The 27,274-nt window shown below is 47.5% G+C and overlaps 2 protein-coding genes across 3 annotated transcripts; one reads left to right on the forward strand and one right to left on the reverse strand.

Annotated features, from left to right (window-relative positions):
* Nucleotides 1–2,552: 2,552 nt before the first annotated feature.
* LOC117010191 (rRNA 2'-O-methyltransferase fibrillarin-like) lies at nt 2,553–18,193 on the reverse strand. The gene is made up of 9 exons (XM_033084472.1): nt 18,135–18,193; nt 17,350–17,391; nt 15,934–16,116; nt 13,766–13,860; nt 12,622–12,792; nt 10,663–10,795; nt 6,347–6,459; nt 3,850–3,995; nt 2,553–2,749 (listed from the first exon to the last, which is right to left on the reverse strand). The coding sequence occupies exons 1-9, from the start codon at nt 18,142–18,144 to the stop codon at nt 2,728–2,730; spliced, it is 915 nt and encodes a 304-aa protein (XP_032940363.1). The 5' UTR covers nt 18,145–18,193; the 3' UTR covers nt 2,553–2,727.
* A 330-nt stretch (nt 18,194–18,523) lies between these two features.
* Nucleotides 18,524–23,344, forward strand: LOC117010198 (cytochrome c oxidase subunit 6B1-like). 2 transcript variants are annotated; one of them, XM_033084491.1, is made up of 5 exons: nt 18,524–18,626; nt 20,443–20,559; nt 21,270–21,313; nt 21,838–21,894; nt 23,127–23,344. In XM_033084491.1, exons 2-5 carry the CDS (start codon nt 20,454–20,456, stop codon nt 23,178–23,180), a joined length of 261 nt encoding a protein of 86 aa, XP_032940382.1. In that variant the 5' UTR covers nt 18,524–18,626; nt 20,443–20,453; the 3' UTR covers nt 23,181–23,344. The 2 variants fall into 2 exon arrangements, with proteins under 2 accessions (XP_032940382.1, XP_032940381.1); XM_033084490.1 differs by lacking the exon at nt 21,270–21,313 and having other exon boundaries at nt 21,794–21,894.
* Nucleotides 23,345–27,274: the final 3,930 nt, after the last annotated feature.

The raw sequence follows: 27,274 nt of genomic DNA on the forward strand, positions 1-27,274 counted from the left end.
AATGGGAAGGAATCCCAAAAAACTGGGAGAGAAAGTCCCCAAAAAGTGGGGGAAGAAATCCCAAAACTATGAGAGAAATCCCAAAAATGGCTGAGAAATCCCAAAAAATGGGAAGGAAATCCCAGAAATTCCCAAAAATTGGGGAAGAAATCCCAAAAAAATGGGGAGAGAATCCCAAAAATTCCCCAAAAATGGGGGGAGAAATCCCAAAAATGGGAGGGAAATCCCAAAATTCCCCAAAAAATGAGGGAGAAATCCTAAAAATTGGGGGAGAAATCCCAAGAAATGGGAACTGGGATCAAAAAACATTTGGGAATTGATCCCAAAAATTTGGGGTTGGAGCAAAAAATTTGGAAAGAAAACCCAAAAAATTTGGGATCAATCAAAAAATTTGGGATCAATCCCAAAAAAATTTGGGATAAATTTAAAAATTTGGGAGAAATTCCCCCCAAATTTGGGAGAAATCCAAAAAAATTTGGGATAAAATTCAGCAAAATTGGAAGAAAGGACCAGTAAGGACCAGTAAGGACCAGTTCATCCCAGTTCATCCCAGTTCATCCCAGTCCATCCCAGTTCATCCCAGTCCATTCCAGTCCTTCCCAGTATCCCCCAGTTCCCTCCCAGTCAATCCCAGTTTATCACAGTTCAATTCCAGTTTATTTCCAGTTCATCCCAGTCCATCCCAGTTCATTCCAGTTCATCCCAGTCCATCCCAGTTCCATCCCAGTCCCTCCCAGTTCATCCCAGTTCAGTCCAGTTCAATCCCAGTCCTTCCCAGTACCCCCCAGTTCCCTCCCAGTCCCCTCCCAGTTCATCCCCAGTTCATCCCAGTTCATTCCCAGTTTATTCCCAGTCCATCCCAGTCCCTCCCAGTATCCCCCAGTAGCTCCCAGTTCAATCCCAGTTTGTCCCAGTTCCCCCCAGTTGCTCCCAGTTCAATCCCAGTTGCTTCCAGTTCCCCCCAGTCTGTCCCAGTTCCCCCCAGTCGCTCCCAGTCCCTCCCAGTTCAATCCCAGTTTATCCCAGTCTCTCCCAGTCCCTCCCAGTTCAGCCCAGGCCGGACGGGCTCTCCCAGTTCAATCCCAGTTGGCCCCAGTCCCAAACTGGGCGGGACTGGGAGGGGCAGCGCTGAGTCAGCACCTCCGGGGCCTTCAACTGGGAAACTCCCAGTTCAAACCAGTTCAAACCAGTTCAAACCAGTTCAGGCCAGCCCAGTTCACACCAGTTCATCCCAGTAACTCCCAGTTCATCCCAGTCCACTCCACTCCCTCCCAGTTCATCCCAGTCCCTCCCAGTTCATCCCAGTTCATTCCAGTTCAGACCAGTAACCCTCAATCCCCTCCCAGTCCATCCCAGTAACCCCCAGTCCCTCCCAGTCCCTTCCCAGTGCTCCCAGTTCAGTCCAGTCTGTCCCAGTAACCCCCAGTTCAACCCCAGTTCATCCCAGTCCATCCCAGTAACCATCAATCCCCTCCCAGTTCATCCCAGTTCTTCCCAGTCCCATCCCAGTTCATTCCAGTAACCCTCAATCCCCTCCCAGTCCCTTCCCAGTAACCCCCAGTTCACCCTCCCAGTTCATCCCAGTCCATCCCAGTACCCCCAGTTCATGTTCCTAGTGCTCCCAGTCCATCCCAGTAACCCCCAGTCCCCTCCCAGTCCCTTTCCAGTGCTACCAGTTCATCCCAGTCCATCCCAGTAAGCCCCAGTTCATCCTCCCAGTGCTCCCAGTCCATCCCAGTAATCCCCAGACCCATCCCAGTATCCCCTCCCGGTCCCATCCCAGTAACCCCCAAGTTCCCTCCCAGTTCATCCCACTCTGTCCCAGTACCCCCCAGTTCATCCTCCCAGTGCTCCCAGTTCATCCCACTAACCGTCAATCCCCTCCCAGTTCATCCCAGTAACCCCTGAGTTCGCTCCCAGTCCCTTCCCAGTGCTCCCAGTTCAGCCCAGTCCATCCCAGTAACCCCCAGTTCAACCCCAGTTCATCCCAGTGCTCCCAGTAAGGCCCAGACCTGCCCCAGTATCCCCTCCCAGTGCTCCCAGTTCAGCCCAGTAACCCTCAATCCCCTCCCAGTTCCCCTCCCAGTCCGTCCCAGTCCATCCCAGTTCAATCCCAGTAACCCCCAGGGTTTATTTAACCGTCATTAATTAACCTCAATGAATGAACCTGCAGCTAATGAACCCCTTCCATTAATTAATTAATTAACCCCAATAATTAATTAAAAACCCAGCTGTGCCCATAATTAATCACATTCCACTTAATTAATTAATTCTAATTAAGGCCTGTAATTATTCCCCCCACTAATTAGATAAACGAAATTAATTAGTAATTAGCATGCCCAGGAATTAATTAACCCCTCACAGCAATTAATCATCCCTAATTAATTAAAGTTAAATAATTACCTGCAGCTAACCTTTAATGAATTAATCTAACCATTAATTAATTAACCCACTAATTAAAAACTCCATTAATCCCCAACCCCCTTTAATTACCCCGTTAACCCCTCCCCAATCTGTTAATTAACCCCTCATTAATTAATTAACGACGCCAATTAATCAAATTTCCTTTATTTACCAAAACCCCCCTCGGGCCCCTCCCCCCACCCCGCAAACAAAAAACAACTTCCGGGTTAGGCCACGCCCACTTCCGGCTCAGCGCCGAGCACTTCCGGGCTAGGCCACGCCCACGCTGTTGGCGCCCCCTGGCGGGCCGGAGGTGCGATGACGTCATTTCTCCTTTGGAGGGGGCCTGGGGGGAGAGAGGGGCAGTGAGCACCAGTATAGACCAGTACGGACCAGTATGGACCAGTACGGACCAGTACGGACCAGTATGGACCAGTATAAACCAGTATGAACCGGTATAAACCAGTATGGACTATTATGGACCAGTATAAACCAGTATAGAACAACAAGAACCAGTATAAACCAGTCGAGACCAGTATGGACCAGTACAGACCAGTACAACCCAGTATGGACTGGCATGGACCAGTATAAACCAGTATGGACCAGTACAGACCAGTTGCACACTGAGCGCCCTCCCAGTCCCTCCCAGTATAAACCAGTTCATCCCAGTCCCCTTTAATCCCCCAAATTCCCCATTTTTCACTCCAAAATCCCCATTTTTGTGCCCAAACCCCCTGCTTTTTTCCCTCCCAGTCCCTCCCAGTATAACCCAGTATAAACCAGTACAACCCAGTCCCTCCCGGTACAAACCAGTATAACCCAGTTCCCTTTTAGTCCCTCAAAATCCCCATTTTTCACCCTAAAATCCCCATTTTTGTGCCCAAATCTCCCATTTTTTTCCCTCCCAGTCCCTCCCAGTATAACCCAGTACAACCCAGTATAAACCACTCCCCTCCCAGTACAAACCAGTACAACCCAGTCCCCTTTTCATCCCCAAAATCCCAGTTTTTCCCCATAAAATCCCCATTTTTCTGCCCAAAAGTCCTATTTTTATTCCCTCCCAGTCCCTCCCAGTATAACCCAGTATAACCCAGTACAACCCAGTATAACCCACTCCTCTCCCAGTATAAACCAGTACAACCCAGTTCATCCCAGTCACCTTTTAATGCCCCAAATCCCCATTTTTCCTCCTAAAATCCCCATTTTTGTGTCCAAACCTCCTGTTTTTTTCCCTCCCAGTCCCTCCCAGTACAACCCAGTACAACCCAGTATAACCCAGTCCCCTCCCAGTACAAACCAGTTCATCCCAGTCCCCATTTTTCCCCACAAAATCCCCATTTTTCACCCTAAAATCACCATTTTTGTGCCCAAACCTCCCATTTTTCCCTCCCAGTCCCTCCCAGTATAACCCAGTATAACCCAGTACAACCCAGTATAACCCAGTACCGGTAGACGCCGACCACCACGGCGTGGTCCCTCTCGTAGGGCTCCAGGGTCAGCTGCTCCTGCGGCTTCATCCTCTCGGCCGTCATCTTCTTCACCTCCCCCGCGAACACGGCCTCGGCCGGCGCCGTCGAGTCGATGCAGTTGGCCTGGGAACCCGCCCGGACCAGTTAGAACCGGTTCTAACCCGTTTAGAACCAGTTCCAACCGGTTAGAACCAGTTAGGACCAGTTAGGGCCAGTTAGAACTGGCTAAATGGTAGTTAAAACCAGTTAAATCCCAGTTAAACACCAGTCAGAACCAGTTAAACACCAGTTAGAACAAGTTCCAACCAGTTAGAACCAGTTCCAACCAGTTTAGAACCAGTTCCAACTGGTTAGAACTGATTTCTATGAGTTTAGAACCAGTTAGGGCCAGTTACAACCAGTTAGAATTGGTTAAACAGTAATTAAAACCAGTTGAAACCAGTTCAATCCCGGTTCAACACCACTTAAAACCAGTTAAACACCAGTTAGAACTGGTTCCAACCAGTTAAAACTGATTCCAACCAGTTTAGAACCAGTTAGGACCAGTTACAACCTGTTAGCATTGGTTAAATGGTAATTAAAACCAGTTAAAACCAGTTCAATACCAGTCAGAACCAGTTAAACACCAGCTAGAACCAGTTCCAACCAGTTTAGAACCGGTTAGGACCAGTTAGAACCAGTTAGAATTGGTTAAATGGTAGCTAAAACCAGTTAAAACCAGTTCAATCCCGGTTCAACACCAGTCAGAACCAGTTAAACACCAGTTAGAACCAGTTCCAACCAGGTAGAACCAGTTGAACACCAGCTAGAACCAGTTCCAACCAGTTAGAACCAGTTAGGACCAGTTAGAACCAGTTAGAACTGGTTAGAATTGGTTAAACAGCAGTTAAAACCAGTTAAAACCAGTTCAATCCCAGTTCAACACCAGTCAGAACCAGTTAAACACCAGTTAGAACCAGTTCCAATCAGTTTAGAACCAGTTAAACACCATTTAAGACCAGTTAGAACCGGTTAAATGGCAGATGAAACCAATTAAAACCAGTTCAATTCCAGTTCAAACCAGTTAGAACCAGTTCAGCACCAGTTAGGGCCAGTCAGAACTGGTTAAACAGCAGTTCAGACCAGTTCAATCCAGTTTAATCCCAGCTCAAGACCACTTAGAACCAGTTAGAACTGGTTAAATGGCAGTTAAAACCAGTTTGAACCAGTGAAAACCAGTAAGAACCAGTTCCAACCAGTTTAGAACCAGTTAGAGTCACTTAGAACCAATCAAACAACAGTTCAAACCAGTTCAGACCAGTTCAATCCAGTTAAAGACCAGTTAGAACCAGTTCAATCCCAGTTCAACACCAGTCAGAACCAGTTAGAACCAGTTAGAACCAGTTAAACCGCACTTAGAACCAGTTCAAACCAGTTAAACAGCGGTGAAAACCAGTTAGAACCAGTTAAACAGCGGTGAAAATCAGTTCAATCCCAGTTCAAACCAGTAAGACCAGTAAAAAAACCAGAACCAGTTAAAACCAGTAAGAACCAGTTAAACTGCACTTAAAACCAGTTAAACCCAGTCTAAAACCAGTTAGAACTGGTTTAAACCAATTCCTTACTGGTTCTAACTCCTCAATTCCCACTCCCAGTATCCCATACTGGTCTGTACTGGTTTATACTGGTCCGTACTGGTTTATATTGCTCTGTATTGGTCTCTACTGGTTTATACTGGTCTGTACTGGTCTATACTGGTCTGTACTGGTTTATACTGGTCCATACGGGTCTGTACTGGTCCATACTGGTTTATACTGGTCTGTACTGGTCCATACTGGTATATACTAGTCTGTACTGGTCTGTACTGGTCAGTACTAGCGTGTACTTGTTTATACTGGTCTATACTGGTTTACACTGGTTTGTACTGGTCTATACTGGTTTATACCGGTCTGTGATGGTTTATACTGGTCTGTACTGGTCCATACTAGTTTATACTCATCTGTACTGGTTTATACCGGTCTGTATTGGTTTATACTGGTTTATACTGGTCTACACTGGTTCATACTGCTCTGTACTGGTCTGTACTGGTTTATACTGGTCTGTACTGGTCTATACTGGTTTACACTGGTCTGTACTGGTTTGTACTGGTTTATACTGGTCTGTACTGGTTTGTACGGGTCTATACTGGTTTACACTGCTCTGTACTGGTTTACACTGGTCTGTACTGGTTTGTACTGGTCTGTACTGGTTTATACTGGTCTGTACTGGTTTATACTGGTCTGTACTGGCTTATACTGGTCTGTGCTGGTCTGTACTGGTCCGTACTGGTTTATACTGGTCCATACTGGTTTATACTGGTGTGTACCTTGATGGAGATGAGGAAGTGCCCCCCGCAGCGCAGGAAGTGATGCGCGTTCAGCGCCACGATGTGTGCCTGCTCTGTACTGGTTTATACTGGTCCATACTGGTCCATACTGGTTTATACTGGCCCGTACCTTGATGGAGATGAGGAAGTGCCCCCCGCAGCGCAGGAAGTGATGCGCGTTCAGGGCCACGATTCGCGTCTGGTCGGGCTGGGCCACGTCGGCGAAGATCACGTCCACCATGCCTGGGGGGGGGGAAAGGGAAAAAATCCGCCAAAATATCCTAAAATTGCACCCAAAATATCCCAAAATTCCAGCCAAAATATCGCAAATTTCCAGTAAAAATATCCCAGCAATTCCAGCTGAAATATCCCAAAATTCCAGCCAAAATATCCCAGAATTCCAGTCAAAAAATCCTGAAATTCCAACCAAAAATCCCTGAAATTCCAGACAAAATATCCCAAAATTCCACCCAAAATATCCCAAAATTCCAGCCAAAATATCCCAAATTTCCAGTCAAAATATCCCAAAATTCCACCCAAAATATCCCAGAAATTCCAGCTGAAATATCCCAAAATTCCAGCCAAAATATCCCAATATTCCAGCAAAAATGTCCCAAAATTCCAGTCAAAAAATCCTGAAATTCCAACCAAAATATCCCAAATTTCCAGAAAAAAAATTCCTGAAATTTCCATGAAAAAATCCCAAAATTCCACCCAAAAAATTCCAAAATTCCAGTCAAACTATCCCAGAATTCCAGCCAAAATATCCCAAAATTCCACCCAAAATATCCCAAATTTCCACCCAAAATATCCCAAAATTCCAGCCAAAAATCCCTGAAATTCCAGCCAAAATATCCCGAAATTCCCGAAAAAAAATTCCCAGAATTCCAGCCAAAATATCCCAAAATTCCACCCAAAATATCCCAAATTTCCAGCCAAAATACCCCAAAATTCCAGCTGAAATATCACAAAATTCCAGCTGAAATATCCCAAAATTCCAGCAAAAATATCCCAAAATTCCAGCCAAAAAATCCTGAAACTTCAGTGAAAAAATCCTGAAATTCCAGAAAAAATCCTGAAATTCTGGCAAAAATTTCTAAATTCCAGTCAAAAAATCCTGAAATTCCAATCAAAAATTCCAGCCCCAAATCCCAGAATTTCACCCAAAATATCCCAAAATTCCAGAAAAAAATTCCTGAATTCCAGCCAAAAAAATCCTGAAATTTCAGCAAAAAAATTCTGAATTTCCAACCAAAAATTCCAGCCAAAAAATCCTGAAACTTCAGTGAAAAAATCCTGAAATTCCAGAAAAAATCCTGAAATTCTGGCAAAAAAATCCCAAATTCCAGCCAAAAAATCCTGAAATTCCAATCAAAAATTCCAGCCCCAAATCCCAGAATTCCACCCAAAATATCCCAAAATTCCAGCCCAAAATTCCCAAAAAATCTCATAAAATTCCACCCATGATCACAAAATTCCCATAAGATTCCATGTCCACCATGCCTGGGGATGGAAATGGTCCAAATCAGTCAAAATTCCACCCAAAATATCCCAAAATTCCAGAAAAAATATCCCAAATTTCCAGAAAAAAACTCCTGAAATGTCAGTGAGAAAATTCTGAAATTCCAGCCAAAAAATCCTGAAATTTTGGCAAAAAATCCTGAAATTTCTGTGAAAGCATTCTGAAATTCCAAACTAAAAATCCAGACAAAAAATCCTGAAATTTCAGTGAAAAAATCCCAAAATTCCAACCAAAAAATCCTGAAATTCCAATCAAAAAATCCTGAAATTCCAGTAAAAAAAAAAAATTTCAGTAAAAAAATCCTGAAATTCAAGTGAAAAAATCCCAAAATTCAAGTGGAAAAATCCTGAAATTTCAACCAAAAATATCTGAAAAATTCCGGCCAAAAAATCCCGAAATTCCAACCAAAATCCTGAAATTCTGGCTAAAAAGTCCCCAAATTCCAGCCAAAAATTCCTGAAATGCCACCCAAAAAATCCCAAATTTTCAGTTAAAAAATTCTGAAATTTTACAGAAAAAATCCTGAAATTTCACCCCAAAAAAATCCTGAAATTCCAGAAAAAAAATCCCCAAATTCCGGTCAAAATACCTTGAAATTCCAACCAAAAATTCCAGCCAAAAAAAATTCCAAAATTCCACTCAAAAAATCCCTGAAATTCCAGTAAAAAAATAAAAAAATTTCCACTCAAAAAAATTCCCAAATTCCAGCCAAAAATTCCCAAAATTCCAACCAAAAATTCCAACCAAAAACCCCTGAAATTTCAGGGAGAAAATTCTGAAATTACAGCAAAAAAATCCTGCAATTCCAGACAAAAAATCCCCAAATTCTAGCCAAAAAATCCTGAAATTTCAATCTAAAAATCCCAAAATTCAAGAGAAAAATTCCGAAATTCCAGTCAAAAAGACCTGAAAAATTTCAACCAAAAAATCCCCAAATTCCACTCAAAAATCCTGAAATTCCAAAGAAAAATGCCAAAATTCCGGTCAAAAAATCCTGAAATTTCAGAAAAAAAATTGTGACATTCTCACCAAAAAATCCTGAAATTTCACCCCCAAAAATCCTGAAATTCCAGAAAAAATTCCTGAAATTCCAACCAAAAAATCCTGAAATTCCACCCCAAAAAATTGTGAAATTTCAGTGAAAAAAATCTGAAATTCCAGAAAAAAATCCTGAAATTTCAGCCAAAAATCCCTGAAAAATCCCATCCAAAAAATCCTCAAATTCCAAACAAAAAACCCCAAAATTCCAGGGAAAAAAGTTCCAAAATTCCAGTTTAAATATCCTGAATTTCCCGACAAAAAATTCCAAAATTCCCCCCAAATTCCATCTGGGAACTCCAAATTTCAGCCTAAAAAGCCCAAAAATTTCATCCAGGAACCCAAAATTCCATCAGGGACCCCAAAACCTTCTCAGGAACCTCCAAACCTTCTCCAAAATGTCCCCAAATGTCCCCAAAATGTCCCCAAACATTCTGGGCCATCCCTGGATTTGGGGACCCCCCAAAATGGACTCTGACCAATCAGAGAACAGCCCAAATCAGCACTGACCAATCAGCACGCAGGATTTGTATAACTGACCAATCAGCACGCGGGATTTCTGTAACTGACCAATCAGCATGCGGTATTTGTGATAACTGACCAATCAGCGTGCGGTATTTGTGATAACTGACCAATCAGCGTGCGGGATTTGTGTAACTGACCAATCAGCACGCGGGATTTGTGTAACTGACCAATCAGCACGCGGTATTTGTGTAACTGACCAATCAGCGTGCAGGATTTGTGTAACTGACCAATCAGCATGCGGGATTTGTGATAACTGACCAATCAGCATGCGGGATTTGTGTAACTGACCAATCAGCACGCGGGATTTGTGTAACTGACCAATCAGCACGCGGGATTTGTGTAACTGACCAATCAGAGTGCGGTATTTGTGATAACTGACCAATCAGCGTGCGGGATTTGTGTAACTGACCAATCAGCGTGCGGGATTTGTGTAACTGACCAATCAGCGTGCGGGATTTGTGTAACTGACCAATCAGCACGCGGGATTTGTGATAACTGACCAATCAGCACGCGGGATTTGTGTAACTGACCAATCAGCATGCGGTATTTGTGTAACTGACCAATCAGAGTGCGGTATTTGTGTAACTGACCAATCAGCGTGCGGGATTTGTGTAACTGACCAATCAGCACGCGGGATTTGTGTAACTGACCAATCAGCATGCGGGATTTGTGTAACTGACCAATCAGCACACGGGATTTGTGTAACTGACCAATCAGCACACGGGATTTGTGTAACTGACCAATCAGAGTGCGGGATTTGTGTAACTGACCAATCAGCGTGCGGTATTTGTGTAACTGACCAATCAGCGTGCGGGATTTGTGTAACTGACCAATCAGCATGCGGTATTTGTGTAACTGACCAATCAGCACACGGGATTTGTGTAACTGACCAATCAGCGTGCGGTATTTGTGTAACTGACCAATCAGCGTGCGGTATTTGTGATAACTGACCAATCAGCGTGCGGTATTTGTGTAACTGACCAATCAGCGTGCGGTATTTGTGTAACTGACCAATCAGCGTGCGGTATTTGTGTAACTGACCAATCAGCATGCGGGATTTGTGTAACTGACCAATCAGCATGCGGTATTTGTGTAACTGACCAATCAGCATGCGGTATTTGTGTAACTGACCAATCAGCATGCAGGATTTGTGTAACTGACCAATCAGCGTGCGGTATTTGTGTAACTGACCAATCAGTGTGCGGTATTTGAGATAACTGACCAATCAGCATGGAGTATTTGTTTGGGACACCCAAAATGGACTCTGACCAATCAGAGCACACCCCAAAATCGGCACTGACCAATCACCATGCGGTATTTGTGTAACTGACCAATCAGCGTGCGGTATTTGTGTAACTGACCAATCAGCATGCGGTATTTGTGCGGGTGCCGCGCGTCCTCGATCACCGGCACCACGTTCGTTCTTTTCTTGGCCACGTTGAGCAGGTCCCGGCCCGAGCGGTGCGAGAACTCCACGGCGTAAACCACACCGTCCTGAAATCCAAAAAATCACCAAAATCACACAAAATCACCCCCAAAAAAATCATCACAATAATGAAAAATGTCACTGAACTCCACGGCGTAAACCACGCCGTCCTGGGGGATAAAAAATTAACAAAAATCACAAAAAATCACCCAAAAAATCATCAAAATAATGAGAAATGTCACTGAACTCCATGGTGTAAACGACACCATCCTGAAATCCAAAATATCATCAAAATCACCCAAAAAATCATCAAAATAATGAAAAATGGAACCAAAAAATTATCAAAATAATGAGAAATGTCACTGAACTCCATGGTGTAAATGACACCATCCAGAGGGAAAAAAAATCACCAAAATCACAAAAAATATCACCAAAAAAATCATCCAAAAAATGAGAAATGTCACTGAACTCCATGGTGTAAACGACACTGTCCTGAAATTTAAAAAATCAACAAAATCACAAAAAATTGCACAAAAAAACCCATTAAAATAATGAGAAATGTCACTGAACTCCATGGTGTAAATGACACTGTCCTGAAATCCAAAAAATCATCAAAATGACAAAAAATCACCCAAAAAATTATCAAAAAAATGAGAAATGTCATCAAACTCCACGGTGTAAACAACGCTGTCCTGGGGACAAAAATCAACAAAATCATCCAAAATGGAACCAAAAAATCATCAAAATAATCAAAAATGTCACCAAACGCCATGGTGTAAATGACACCGTCCTGGAATCCAAAAAGTCATCAAAATCACCAAAAAAATCACTAAAAAAATCATCAAAATAATGAAAAATGTCAATGAACTCCACGGCGTAAACAACACAATCCTGGGCGACAAAAATCAACAAAATCATAAAAAATGGTGTAAAAAATAATCAAAAAAATGAAAAATATCACTGAACTCCATGGTGTAAATGACACCGTCCTGGAATCCAAAAAAATCATCAAAATCACAAAAAATATCACAAAAAAAAATCATTAAAATCATAAAAAATATCACCAAAAAAATCATCAAAATCATAAAAAATATCCCCAAAAAAATCATAAAAAAAATGAGAAATGTCACTGAACTCCACGGCGTAAACGACACTGTCCTGGGGACAAAAATCAACAAAATCACCCAAAATGGAACCAAAAAATCATCAAAATAATGAAAAATGTCCCAGAACTGCACGGAGTAAACGACACCGTCCTGAAACCCAAAAAATCACCAAAATCACAAAAAAAAATCACTAAAAAAATCATCAAAATAATACAAAATGTCAATGAACCCACGGCGTAAACAACACCGTCCTGGAATCCAAAAAATCATCAAAATCACAAAAAATATCACCAAAAAAAATCAAAAATGGAACCAAAAATCATCAAAAACGTCACCAAAAATGTCACCGAACACCTGAGAACACCTGAGGTGTGCCCAGGTGTGTCATTACCTGTCCAGGTGTGTGTGTGTTACCTGTCCCAGGTGTGTCATTACCTGTCCCAGGTGTGTTACCTGTCCCAGGTGTGTTACCTGTCCCAGGTGTGTTACCTGTCCCAGGTGTGTGTGTTACCTGTCCAGGTGTGTTACCTGTCCCAGGTGTGTTACCTGTCCCAGGTGTGTGTGTTACCTGTCCCAGGTGTGTGTGTGCTCAGGTGTGTGTGTGTTACCTGTCCCAGGTGTGTCCTTACCTGTCCCACGATGTCACTGACGTGGCTCACTGTTGTCCCCGAGGCCGCTCCCAGGTACAGCACCTTGGCTCCGGGCCGGATGTGTGTGTGTGCCCAGGTGTGTGTTACCTGTCCCAGGTGTGTCATTACCTGTCCCAGGTGTATCTCAGGTGTATTTACCTGTCCCACGATGTCACTGACGTGGCTCACTGTTGTCCCCGAGGCCGCTCCCAGGTACAGCACCTTGGCTCCGGGCCGGATGTGGATTTGGTCGATGCCCCCCAGGATCGCGGCCGCCAGCTTGGAGCGGAACGGGTTCCAGGCCCGGTACTCCACGGAGGTGTCTCCGTCCTGGGAAACCAGTATGAACCAGTATGAACCAGTATGAACCAGTACGGACCAGTATAAACCAGTACAAATCAGTAAGGATTGATATAAACCAGTACAAACCAGTATGTTTGTATTGGCCCTTCCCAGTAAGGTCCAAACCCATGAAGGGTTTGGTACACAGTGGGGGTGTCCCCGTCCTGAAAACACCAGTATAAACCAGTATGGACCAGTATGGACCAGTACAAACCAGTATGGACCAGTTTAAACCAATACAAACCAGTATAGGCCAGTTGAATCCAGTATAAACCAGTATAGACCAGTTTAAACCAGTTTAAACCAATATGGATCAGTTTACACCAGTACCAGTATGGACCAGTTTAAACCAGTACAAACCAGTATGGACCAGTTTAAACCAGTATGGACCCAGTATGGACCAGTATGCACCAGTTTAAACCAGTATAAACCAGAACAAACCAGTATGGACCAGTTTAAAATAGTACAAACCAGTATAAACCAGTTTAAAACAGTATAAACCATTATGGACCAGTTTAAACTGGTACAAACCAGTATGGACCAATTTAAAATAGTACAAACCAGAATAGACCAGTTTAAACCACTACAAACCAGTACGGACCAGTTCAAACCAGTATAAACCATTATGGACCAGTATAAACCACTATAAACCAGTATGGACCAGTTTAAACCAGTACAAACCAGTATGGACCAGTTTAAACTAATACAAACCAGTATAAACCAGTTGAAACCACTATAAACCAGTACGGACCGGTTTAAACCAGTATAAACCAGCATGGACCAGTTTAAACCAGTACAAACCAATATGGTCCACTATATCTAGTATACACCAGTACAAACCAGTCTCTCCCAGTCCAAACCAGTCCCTCCCAGTACAAACCAGTCCCTCCCAGTCCCTCCCAGTCCAAACCAGTCCCTCCCAGTCCCTCCCAGTATAAACCAGTCCAAACCAGTGGCTGACCTCGACGCTGATGCGCTTCTCGCCGTACACCGACTCCCCCGGCACCAGGTTCCGCGTCACCAGCGCGTCCTCGCGCCCGCGGCAGATGAACACACCTGGGAGGGGACACCTGAGATACAACACCTGGGGACACCTGAGATACAACACCTGGGACACCTGGGGACACCTGAGATACACCTGGGGACACACCTGAGAGGGGACATCTGAGATACAACACCTGGGGACACACCTGGGGACACCTGAGATACCTGAGTGACACACCTGAGAGGGGACACCTGAGATAAAACACCTGGGGACACACCTGAGACACCTGGGGACACATCTGGGAGGGGACACCTGAGATACACCTGGGGACACCTGAGTGACACACCTGGGGACACCTGAGATACACCTGGGGACACACCTGAGATACAGACACCTGGGGACACCTAGGGACACCTGGGAGGGGACACCTGGGGACACCTGAGATATGCCTGGGGACACCTGGGATAGAGACACCTGGGGACACCTCAGACACCTGGGGACACCTGAGATAGAGACGGACACCTGGGGACACCTGAGACACACCTGGGGACACCTGGGAGGGCACACCTGAGATACAGACACCTGGGGACAGCTGAGATACCTGAGATACACCTGGGGCACACCTGGGATAGAGATACCTGAGATACCTGGGGACACCTGAGATACCTGAGAGGGCACACCTGACATACAGACACCTGGGGACACCTGGGGACAGCTGGGGTACACCTGGGGACACCTCAGACACCTGGGGACAGCTGGGGACATGCCTGAGACATCTGGGGACACCTGGGGACACACCTGAGGTACAGACACCTGGAGACACACCTGGGGACACCTGGGACACCTCAGACACCTGGGGGTACCTGGGGATACCTGGGGACACCTGAGATACACCTGAGTGACACCTGGGGTACACCTGGGGACACCTGAGATACCTGAGATACACCTGGGGTACCTGGGAGGGTACACCTGAGAGGGTACACCTGAGATGTACCTGGGGACACCTGGAACACCTGAGATACATCTGGGGACACACCTGAGAGGGCACACCTGACCTGAGACACACCTGGGGACACCTGAGATACCTGGGGAGAGCTGGGGACACACCTGAGATGTACCTGGGGACACATGAGACACACCTGAGAGGGCACACCTGAGATATAGACACCTAGGGACACACCTGAGTTACCTGGGGATACCTGGGGACACCTGGGGACACCTGAGATACCTGAGAGGGCACACCTGAGATAGAGACACCTGGGGACACCTGGGGACACCTGAGATACCTGAGATAGAGACACCTGGGACACCTGAGAGGGCACACCTGAGATGTACCTGGGACACCTGAGATACCTGAGACACACCTGGGATGCACCTGAGATACACCTGGGGACAGCTGGGGACACCTGAGATACACCTGAGATACCTGAAATACACCTGGGGACACCTGAGATACACCTAGGGACACACCTGAGGTGTACCTGGGCACACCTGAGATACACCTGAGACACCTGACCTGAGACACCTGGGGACAGCTGGGGACACCTGGGACACACCTGAGACACACCTGAGATGCACCTGGGATACCTGAGATACCTGGGGACACCTGAGATACACCTAGGGACACCTAGGGACACACCTGGGACATCTGAGCCACCTGAGAGAGCACATCTGAGACACCTGGCCACACCTGGGATACACCTGGGGACATCTGAGATACCTGAGCACACCTGAGATATACCTGGGACAGCTGGGGACACACCTGGGGGCACACCTGAGACCCAAAGATGCTCCACAGCCCCATCCAAAGTCCTTCCCAGTATATCCCAGTATCCCCAGTTACCCGCGTGTCTGTGCGGCTCCACCCCCCAGTCCATCCCGGTCCCTCCCAGTATCCCCAGTACCCCTCCCAGTATCCCCAGTTACCCTCCCAGTCCATCCCAGTATCCCCAGTTACCCTCCCAGTCCATCCCAGTCCATCCCAGTCCCTCCCAGTCCCATCCCAGTCCCTCCCAGTATCCCCAGTACCCCTCCCAGCTCCCCTCCCAGTCCCTCCCAGTATCCCCAGTTACCCTCGTGTCTGTGCGGCTCCACCCCCCAGTCCCTCCCAGTCCCTCCCAGTATATCCCAGTATCCCCAGTTACCCTCGTGCCTGTGCGGCTCCACCGTCACTTTTTTCCCGCCTTTGAATCCGGCCCGGGCCCCGCCCCTGGCCCCGCCCCCTCGGCCTCGGCCCCCCCCCCTGGGGCCGCCTCGGGCCCCGCCCCCTCCGCGGGCTCCGCCCCCTCCGCGGGCCCCGCCCCCTCCGCGGGGGGGGAACGGGGAACCTGCGGGAGAGATACTGGGTTATACTGGGATATACTGGTTTATACTGGGAGGGACTGGGAGGGACTGGGGAACCTGCGGGGAGAGAGACTGGGTTATACTGGTTTATACTGGGAGGGACTGGGGAACCTGCGGGAGAGAGACTGGGTTATACTGGGATATACTGGGATGGACTGGGAGGGACTGGGAGGGACTGGGGGGAACGGGTAACCTGCGGGGAGAGACTGGGCTATACTGGTTTATACTGGGAGAGACTGAGAGTGACTGGGTTATACTGGGTTATACTGGGATGGACTGGGAGAGACTGGGTTATACTGGGATATACTGGAAGGGACTGGGACGGAACTGGGATGGACTGGAATTGGACTGGGATAGACTGGGATGGACTGGGGAACCTGCAGGAAAGACTAGGTTATACTGGGTTATACTGGGTTATACTGGGAGGGACTGGGATGGTTTACTGGGGTTACTGGGAAAGACTGGGTTATACTGGGATGGATTGAGAGAGATTGGGTTGTACTGGGATGGGTTACTGGGGTTGTACTGGGGCATACTGGGATATACTGGGAATACTGGGATGGGGAACTGGGGTTATACTGGGGCATACTGGGAGGGAACTGGGGTTATACTGGGAATACTGGGATGGGGAACTGGAGAGGAACGGGGTTATACTGGGAGAGACTGGGGGGGAAACTGGGGTTACTGGGATATACTGGGACAAACTGGGGGGGAACTGGGATATACTGGGACAAACTGGGATGGATTACTGGGGTTACTGGGACAAACTGGGGGGAAACTGCAGTTACTGAGATATACTGGGGGGGGAAACTGGGGTTACTGGGATATACTGGGAGGGGAACTGGGGTTATACTGGGGCATACTGGGAGGGAACTGGGGTTATACTGGGAATACTGGGATGGGGAACTGGAGAGGAACGGGGTTATACTGGGAGAGACTGGGGGGGAAACTGGGGTTACTGGGATATACTGGGACAAACTGGGGGGGAACTGGGATATACTGGGACAAACTGGGATGGATTACTGGGGTTACTGGGACAAACTGGGGGGAAACTGCAGTTACTGAGATATACTGGGGGGGGAAACTGGGGTTACTGGGATATACTGGGAGGGGAACTGGGGTTACTGGTGGGCACTGGGACAGGACTGGTCCATACTGGGAGCGTACTGGTTTGTACTGGTTTATACTGGTTTGTACTGGTTTATACTGGGACTCACCTCGGCCCCGGAAGCCGCCGCGTCCCCCTCGGGGGCTGAAACCTGCAGGGAACTGGTCAGACTGGGACAAACTGGGACAAACTGGGAGCAACTGGGAGCAGCCCTGGAGGCTCCCAGTATATCCCAGTATGGCCCAGTAACCCCTAAACCCTCCCAGTATAACCCAGTTACCCCCTAAACCCTCCCAGTATAAACCAGTTACCCCCAAAACCCTCCCAGTATAACCCAGTAACCCCCTAAACCCTCCCAGTATAACCCAGTAACCCCCTAAACCCTCCCAGTTCCATCCCAGTATAAACCAATTACCCCCAAAACCCTCCCAGTTCCCTCCCAGTATAACCCAGTTACCCCCAAAACCCTCCCAGTTCATCCCAGTATAACCCAGTAACCCCCTAAACTCTCCCAGTTCCCTCCCAGTATAACCCAGTTACCCCCAAAACCCTCCCAGTTCCGTCCCAGTATAACCCAGTTATCCCCAAAACCCTCCCAGTTCATCCCAGTATAACCCAGTTATCCCCAAAACCCTCCCAGTATATCCCAGTATAACCCAGTTACCCCCTAAATCCTCCCAGTTCATCCCAGTCCCTCCCAGTTCATCCCAGTTCATTCCAGTTCCCCTCCAGTCTCTCCCATTTCATCCCAGTTGCCCTCCCAGTTCCTCCCAGTCCCAGCCCAGCACATCCCAGTTACCCCGAACCCTCTCCCAGTGCCCACCAGTCCCTCCCAGTCCCTCCCAGTTTGTCCCAGTCCGTCCCAGTTTGTCCCAGTTTGTCCCAGTTTCCCACCCGGCCTCATCGCGCCGCTTTCTCCACGCGGGGCTCGCGCGCCTCGGCCGGAACCGGAAATGACGTCACAAACCACGACTCGCGCATGCGCTGTCCCCGCCCAGCCGCTCAGGCCCCGCCCCTTTTTGGGCGGAAGTGCCCTCAGAGCGCCCCAAGGAGGCTCCTGAGGGGATTTTGGGGTAAAAAATGCGCATTTAGGGACAAAAAATGGGGATTTTGGGACAAAAAATGGGGATTTTGGGACAAATAATGGCGATTTCGGGGCTCTAACGGAGCTTTTTGTGGCGCATCGCGGCGTTTTGGCGCCATTTCCGGGCAATTCCGGCGGACTCCGCGGCGTCGCCGCCATTTTTCCTCCAAGCGAGACGCTCTGGCCTGAAAGCGGCGCTCTGTGGTCGCGTGACGTCATTTCCGGCGACGCTCTGGCGCTTCCGGCGTGACTCGTTGGTTCCGGCGAGCGGCGAGCGCGGCTGAAAGTGACTTTGAGGATTGGGACGTACTGGGAGCACTGGGGGGGACTGGGATGGACTGGGAGCACTGGGAGGGTAACTGGGATGAACTGGGAGGGTGCTGGGGGGTTTACTGGGATGAACTGGGAGCACTGGTTTGAACTGGTTTGAACTGGGAGCACTGGCTTGAACTGGGAGGGGTGTGGGGGGGGTTACTGGGATGAACTGGGAGGGGTTACTGGGATGTACTGGGAGCACTGGCTTGAACTGGGAGGGGTGTGGGGGGTTACTGGTTTGAACTGGGAGCACTGGTTTGAACTGGGAGGGGTTGCTGGGATGAACTGATTTGAACTGGGAAGGCACTGGGATGAACTGGGAGCACTGGGAGGGCGCTGGGACTTACTGGGAGGGGTTACTGGGATGAACTGGGAGCACTGGTTTGAACTGGGAGGGGTTACTGGGAGCACTGGTTTGAACTGGTTTGAACTGGGAGGGACTGGGCTGTCCATGTAATGTTAATTAGCAATTAATGAGCTCAGTAACTAATTAATAATTAATTAATTGGGGGGTTAATTAAACCTGGGGATTCATTAATTAATAATTAATAATTAGTCATTAATTAATTAATTAGAGGTTAATTAATTTCTGATATTTTAATTAACTGTATCAAATATTCTGCTTAATTAAATTATTCTAATATTGCTCAGGGGATTAATTAATCTCATCCAGCATTAATTAATTAATTAATCCAGTTAATGCTGGGGGTGTTCATTAATTGATCATTAATTATTAATTAATTAATTAGGGCTTGATTTGCATAATTAATTTCTGGAGTTTTAATTATTTAAAATTTTTATTTATCTCCATTTTTTCTGGGTTTTTTTTGCCTCCAGGGGGAAATTAATTAACACAGGGTGGTCTTAATTAATTACAGGAAGATCTTAATTAATCCTTAGAGGTGTTAATTAATTAATTAATGGGGGAATAATTAGCATAATTAATGATCTTTCAGTCTGTGCTATTTCCATTTTTATTGATTTATGTTTCATCACTGGGTGAGATTAATTAATAATTTATTGATCTAATTAACAATCTAGGTTGATTATTAATTTAAGTATTAATTTGTTGTTTAGGTGATTAATTAGCTGCTAATTAGCATAATTAATGATCTTTCAGTCTCTATTTCCATTTTTATTGATTAATTTTTCATCACAGTGTGAGATTAATTAATAACTTAATGACCTAATTAACAATCTAGGTTGATTATTAATTTGGTTAAGTATTAATTTGCTGTTTGGGTAATTAATTAACTGCTAATTAGCATAATTAATGATCTTTCAGTCTCTATTTCCATTTTTATTGATTAATTTTTCATTGCTGGGTGAGATTGATTAATTATTTAATAATAAATATTTAATAAATAAGTAATTTAATAATTATTAAATTGGCTGAGCACTAATTAACTGTTTCAATAATTAATTAGTTCTAATTAGCATAATTAATGATCTTTCACTCTCTGCTATTTCCACTTTTATTAATTTATTTTTCATTGCAGGGTGAGATTAATTAACAATTTAATGATAAATATTTGCTAATTAAATAATAAATGATTTATTATAATAATCATTAAGTTGGCTGAGCATTAATTAACTTTCAATAATTAATTAGCTGCTAATTAGCACAATTAACAACCTCCAAACCCCCTCAAAATTTCAAATTTAATTTTTTTTTTTTTTAATTTTTTTGCTATTTAACCCTCCCTGAGCTGAATTAATCAATCCAGGCTGGTAATTAACAATGATTAGAGGATGATTAACGAGCCCAGGTGCTAATTAAGGGTATTTAATTATGCAAATTAGGTTAATTAGCCATGGCTGAGGACATCAAGGCCAAGCTGGGCCGGTACAAGACGGCGCCGTTCGACAGCCGGTTCCCCAACCAGAACCAGACCAGGAACTGCTGGCAGAACTACCTGGGTAAAATTAATTAAAAATTGATTAATGTCAATTAATGTTAATTAAAATAATCAAAAAATCCAAAATATCCCCAAAAAATCTGACCTGGGAACTGAAAATAATCCAAAAATTCGAAATATTCCCCAAAAATCTCACCTGGGAACCCCAACCAGAACCAGAGCAGGAAGTGCTGGCAGAACTACCTGGGTAAAGTTAATTAAAAATTAATTAATGTTAATTAAAGTTAATTAATATAACCCAAAAAGCAAAAATATCCCCAAAAAAAATCATCTGGGTAACAAAAAATACCCAAAAATTCAAAATATTCCCCAAAAATCTCACTTGGGAACCCAAAAAAACCCCAAAATTCCCCCCCAAAAATTCCCTAAAAAGCCAAAATTTGGGGCTGTCCCCAAATGTCCTCTCAATGTCCCCAGTGTCCCTTCAGTGTCCCCAATGTCCCCAATCCCATTTCCGCCATTTTTTCCTCCATTTTGTCCCCAATGTCCCCAACCTCATTTTATGTCCCAATGTCCCCACTGTCCCCAATGTCCCCTCAATGTCCCCAATGTCCCCTCAGTGTCCCCACTGTCCCCAAATCCCCTCACTGTCCCCAATGTCCCCAATGTCCCCAACCCCATTTCCATCATTTTCCCCCATTTTTTCCCTTTTTCCTCCATTTTGTCCCCAATGTCCTCAATGTCCCCAGTGTCCCTTTGATGTCCCCTCAGATTTCCAGCGGTGCCAGCGCTCTCTCTCCTCCCGCGGTGCCGATGTCACCCCCTGTCAGTGTCCCCAATGTCCCCAATGTCCCCAATGTCCCCAATCCCATTTCCGCCATTTTCCCCCATTTTTGGCTTTTTCCTCCATTTTGTCCCCAATGTCCCCACTGTCCCCAATCCCATTTTGTGTCCCCAATGTCCCCCCAATGTCCCCAACGCCCTCAGTGTCCCCATGTCCCCAATGTCTCCCAATGTCCCCAATGTCCCCAATCACCTCAATGTCCCCACTGTCCCCAATGTCCCCAATGTCCCCTTAGTGTCCCTTTGATGTCCCCTCAGATTTCCAGCGGTGCCAGCGCTCGCTGTCCTCGCGCGGTGCCGATGTCACCCCCTGCCAGTGTCCCCAATGTCCCCAATGTCCCTTTGATGTCCCCTCAGATTTCCAGCGGTGCCAGCGCTCGCTGTCCTCGCGCGGTGCCGATGTCACCCCCTGTCAGTGTCCCCAATGTCCCTTTGATGTCCCTGTGTCTCAGATTTCCAGCGGTGCCAGCGGTCCCTGTCCTCGCGCGGTGCCGATGTCACCCCCTGCCAGTGGTATTTCCGCGTCTACAAGTCCCTGTGCCCGACCTCATGGGTGAGTCACGGCCACAGTGTCACCAAGGGTCACCTGGGGGTCACATGGGGGTCACTAAGGGTCACTAGAGTGTCACCAAGGGGTTGCAAGGGTCACCAGGGGTCAGTGAGGGTCACCAAGCGTCACTAAGGGTCACCAAGAGTCCCCAAGGGTCATTAAGGGTCACTAAAGGGTCACTAAAGGGTCACCAAGGGTCAGCAGTGTCACCAGGCTTCCCAAGTGTCCTCAAGTGTCACCAGGGGTCCCCAAGGGTCAGTAGCATGTCCCCAAGGGTCAGCAGGGGTCACTAAAGGTCACTAGGGTGTCACCAGGGGTCAGCGATGGTCACCGAGGGTCCCCAAGGGTCACCAGGAGTCACCCAGGGTCACTAAAAGGTTACCAAGGGTCAGCAGGGGTCATTAAGGGTCACCAAGGGTCACCAGAGTGTCACCAAGAGTCACCAAGGGTCCCCAAAATGTCCTCAAGGGTCACCAGGGGTCATCAGGGTCACCAGGGCTCACCAAAGGTCACCAATGGTCACTAGAGTGTCCCCAAGGGGTTTCAAGGGTCACCAGGGGTCACCAAAGTCACCACCAGTGTCCCCAAGGGTCCCTAACGGTCACCAGGGCGTCCCCAAGGGTCCCCAAGGGTCATTAAGGGTCCCCAGGGGTCACCAGGGTCAGCAGGGGTCACTAGAGTGTCACCAGGGGTCACTAAAGGGTCCCCAAGGGTCACCAGTGTCCCCAAGGGTCCCTAACGGTCACCAGGGTGTCCCCAAGGGTCATTAAGGGTCCCCAGGGGTCACTAGAGGTCAGTAAGGATCATCAAAGGTCACTAAAGTGTCACCAGTGTCCCCAAGGGTCACCAGGGGTCACCAAAGTGTTCCCAAGGGTCACCAGGGGTCACTAAAGGGTCACCTGGGGTCAGCGAGGGTCACCAGAGGGTCACCAGGGGTCAGCAGGGTCACTAAAGGGTCACTAGGGGTCACCCAGGGTCACCAAGAGTCCCCAAGGGTCAGTGAGGGTCACCAAGGGTCCCTAAGGGTCACCTGGGGTCATCACAGGTCACCAAGGGTCACCAGGAGTCACTAAAGGGTCACCAGGGGTCACCAGAGTGTTCTCAAGGGCCACCATTGTCACCAGGGGTCACCAGGGGTCACCAGGGGTCATTGGTGTCACCAGGAATCCCTAGGGTGTCACCAAGGGTCACCGGGGGTCACCAGAGTGTCCCAGATGTCCCCAATGTCCCTGCAGGTGACAGCGTGGGACGAGGCCCGTGAGGAGGGGACCTTCCCCGGCAAGATCTGAGCGCCACCCCCCGGTGACGTCATCGGTGACGTCATCGGTGACATCATCAACGGCACCGCGCCTGGGGGAGGTGGCACCGCCCGCGGCGGGGAGGGGACACGGCTGTCACCCCACCCCGGGGAGGGGACCCGCGGTGACAGCGCCAATAAAGGGTTAAAAACTGGGCCTGGCCTTGGCTCTGGGGGTGGGGACACTTGGGGACATTTGGGGACACCTGGGGACATTTGGGGACATTTGGGGACATTTGGGGACAGCGGAAACGGCGACGTTTGGGACACCAGGAGTCATTCAGGACCCCCCCAGTGTCACCTCAGATCCCCCAGTGTCACCTCAGACCCCCCAATGTCACCTCAGACCCCCCCAGTGTCACCTCAGACCCCCCAGTGTCACCTCAGACCCCCCCAGTGTCACCTCAGACCCCCCAGTGTCACCTCAGACCCCCCCAATGTCACCTCAGACCCCCCAATGTCACCTCAGACCCCCCCCAGTGTCACCTCAGACCCCCCAGTGTCACCTCAGACCCCCCCAGTGTCACCTCAGACCCCCCAGTGTCACCTCAGACCCCCCCAGTGTCACCTGGGACCCCCCCCAGTGTCACCTCAGACCCCCCAGTGTCACCTCAGACCCCCCCAGTGTCACCTCAGACCCCCCAATGTCACCTCAGACCCCCCAGTGTCACCTCAGACCCCCCCAGTGTCACCTCAGACCCCCCAATGTCACCTGGGACCCCCCCCAATGTCACCTGGGACCCCCCAGTGTCACCTCAGACCCCCCCAGTGTCACCTCAGACCCCCCAGTGTCACCTCAGACCCCCCCAGTGTCACCTCAGACCCCCCAGTGTCACCTCAGACCCCCCCAGTGTCACCTCAGACCCCCCAATGTCACCTCAGACCCCCCCAGTGTCACCTCAGACCCCCCAGTGTCACCTCAGACCCCCCCAGTGTCACCTCAGACCCCCCAGTGTCACCTCAGACCCCCCCAGTGTCACCTGGGACCCCCCCAGTGTCACCTCAGACCCCCCCAGTGTCACCTCAGACCCCCCCAGTGTCACCTCAGACCCCCCAGTGTCACCTCAGACCCCCCAATGTCACCTGGGACCCCCCCCAATGTCACCTGGGACCCCCCAATGTCACCTCAGACCCCCCAGTGTCACCTGGGACCCCCCAATGTCACCTCAGACCCCCCCAGTGTCACCTCAGACCCCCCCAGTGTCACCTGGGACCCTCAAATGTCACCTGATGTCCCTACAGTTACACTCTGTGAGTAAACCTGGAGTAGTTGGAATTTAATTCCATGAGTAGACCTGGTGTAGTTTGAATTTAATTCTATGATTAGACCTGGTGTCCCTACAGTTTTACTCTGTGAGTAGACCTGGTGTAATTTTAATTTAATACCTTTAGTAGACCTGATGTCACTACAATTTTTCTCTGTGAGTAGACCTGGTGTAGTTTTAGTTTAATTCCATGAGTAGGCCTGGTGTCCCTACAATTTCACTCTCTGAGTAGACCTGGTGTAGTTTAATTTCACTCTCTGAGTAGAGCTGGTGTAGTTTGAATTTGACTCTGTGAGTAGACCTGGTGTAGTTTGAATTTAATTTCATGAGTAGAGCAGGTGTCCCTACAACTTTACTCTGTGAGTACAGCTGGTGTAGTTTGAATTTAATTCCATGAGTAGACCTGGTGTCCCTATAATTTCATTCTATAGTTAGACCTGGTGGAGTTGTAATTTCACTCTCTGAGTAGACCTGGTGTATTTTTAATTTAAAACCATGAGTAGACCTGGTGTACCTACAGTTACACTCTGTGAGTAAACCTGGAGTAGTTGGAATTTAATTCTCTGAGTAGACCTGGTGTAGTTTGAATGTAATTCCATGAGTAGACCTGATGTCCCTACAGTTACACTCTGTGAGTAAACCTGGTGTAGTGTGAATTTAATTCTATGAGTAGACCTGGTGTAATTTTAATTTAATTCCATGAGTAGACCCGATGTCCCTACAGTTACACTCTGTGAGTAAACCTGGTGTAGTTTCAATATAGTACCATGAGTAGACCTGGTGTCACTACAATTTCACTCTGTAGTTAGACCTGGTGTAGTTTGAATTTCATTCTCTGAGTAGGCCTGGTGTAGTTTTAGTTTAATTCTGTGAGTAGACCTGGTGTAGTTTAATTTAATTCTGTGAGTAGGCCTGATGTCCCCACAGTTACACTCTGTGAGTAAACCTGGTGTAGTTTTAATTTCACTCCATGAGTAGACCTGGTGTAGTTTGAATTTCATTCTGTGTGTAGGCCTGGTGTCCCCACAGTTACACTCTGTGAGTAGACCTGGTGTAGTGTGAATTTAATACCATAAGTAGACCTGGTGTTGTGACTGTAATTTGAGCTGTTGGGTAGACCTGATGTCCCTTCAGTTACACTCTGTGAGTAAACCTGGAGTAGTTGGAATTTAATTCTCTGAGTAGACCTGGTGTAGTTTGAATGTAATTCCATGAGTAGACCTGATGTCCCTACAGTTACACTCTGTAGTTAGACCTGGTGTAGTTTGAATTTAATACCATGAGTAGAGCTGGTGTCCCTACAGTTTCACTCTCTGAGTAGACCTGGTGTAGTTTGAATTTAATACCATGACTAGACCTGGTGTCACTACAATTTCACTCTGTGAGTAAACCTGTTGTAGTTTGAATTTAATTCCATGAGTAGACCTGGTGTAATTTTAATTTAATTCCATGAGTAGACCCGATGTCCCTACAGTTACATTCTGTGAGTAGACCTGGAGTAGTTTGAATTTAATTGCATGAGTAGAGCTGGTGTACCTACAATTTCATTCTATGGTTAGACCTGGTGTAGTTTTAATTTCACTCTCTGAGTAGACCTGGAGTAGTTTGAATTTCACTCCCTGAGTAGACCTGGTGTAGTTTGAATTTCACTCTCTGAGTAGACCTGGTGTAGTTTGAATTCTCAGTGCAGACCTGGTGCCCACTGTTGGATACTCCATGGATACACCTGGTGTCATTAAACTCCACAGGTACACCTGGTGTCCCCCCAGTTTAAGTCTAGGAGTAGACCCGGTGTCATTCCTGTCGTTTAAGGTGATGAGTAGACATGATGTATCTACAGTTACACTGTGAGTAAACCTGGTGTAGTTTGAATTTAATACCTTGAGTAGACCTGGTGTCCCTACAATTTCATTCTATAGTTAGACCTGGTGTAGTTGTAATTTCACTCTCTGAGTAGACCTGGTGTATTTTTAATTTAAAACCATGAGTAGACCTGGTGTACCTACAGTTACACTCTGTGAGTAAACCTGGAGTAGTTGGAATTTAATTCTCTGAGTAGACCTGGTGTAGTTTGAATGTAATTCCATGAGTAGACCTGATGTCCCTACAGTTACACTCTGTGAGTAAACCTGGTGTAGTTTCAATATAGTACCATGTGTAGACCTGGTGTCACTACAATTTCACTCTGTAGTTAGACCTGGTGTAGTTTGAATTTAATTCTCTGAGTAGGCCTGGTGTAGTTTTAGTTTAATTCTGTGAGTAGACCTGGTGTCCCTACAATTTTACTCTCTGAGTAGACCTGGTGTAGTTTTAATTTAATACCATGAGTAGACCTGGAGTATTTTTAATTTAATTCTGTGGGTAGACCTGGTGCCCCTCATGCTTGTGGTTCCTCCCAGTTTGTCCCAGTCCCTCCCAGTCCCTCCCAGGTGACACCAGTGACAGCCCAGTTCACACCAGTGCCTTTATTGTCCCCAGCCCAGTTCACGGCCCCAGGACGGCCCCGGGGACCAGCGGCGCTCCCAGTGCTCCCAGTGGCCCCCCCAGGGCTCCTCCCAGTGCTCCCAGTGGCCCTCCCAGGGCTCCTCCCAGTCCTCCCAGTGCTCCCAGTGGCCCCCCCAGTCCTCCCAGTGGCGCTCCCAGGACTCCTCCCAGTCCCCCCAGTGCTCCCAGTGGCGCTCCCAGTGCTCCCAGTGCTCCCAGTGGCGCTCCCAGGGGTCGTCCCAGTGCTCCCAGTGGTTCCAGCAGGCGACCTGGGAGGGGGTAGGACACGGCGTGTCATCGCTGTCATCGTCATCGTCATCTTCATCCCATCATTGTA

The sequence above is a fragment of the Catharus ustulatus genome, chromosome 39, assembly GCF_009819885.2.
Source record: "Catharus ustulatus isolate bCatUst1 chromosome 39, bCatUst1.pri.v2, whole genome shotgun sequence".
Lineage (NCBI taxonomy): Eukaryota > Metazoa > Chordata > Aves > Passeriformes > Turdidae > Catharus > Catharus ustulatus.

What these genes read in the sequence shown, in the direction of transcription:
- LOC117010198 (XM_033084491.1), top strand. Translation starts at nt 20,454, where the DNA reads ATGGCTGAGGACATCAAGGCCAAGCTGGGCCGGTACAAGACGGCGCCG. An exon ending in CTGCTGGCAGAACTACCTGG is followed by an intron (nt 20,560 to 21,269) that starts GTAAAATTAATT and finishes ATGTCCCCTCAG; the next exon opens with ATTTCCAGCGGTGCCAGCGC. An exon ending in TCTCCTCCCGCGGTGCCGAT is followed by an intron (nt 21,314 to 21,837) that starts GTCACCCCCTGT and finishes CGCGGTGCCGAT; the next exon opens with GTCACCCCCTGCCAGTGGTA.
- LOC117010191 (XM_033084472.1), bottom strand. An exon ending in GGAGCCGCACAGGCACGAGG is followed by an intron (nt 13,861 to 15,933) that starts GTAACTGGGGAT and finishes GTCCCCTCCCAG; the next exon opens with GTGTGTTCATCTGCCGCGGG. An exon ending in AGAAGCGCATCAGCGTCGAG is followed by an intron (nt 12,793 to 13,765) that starts GTCAGCCACTGG and finishes CTGGTTTCCCAG; the next exon opens with GACGGAGACACCTCCGTGGA.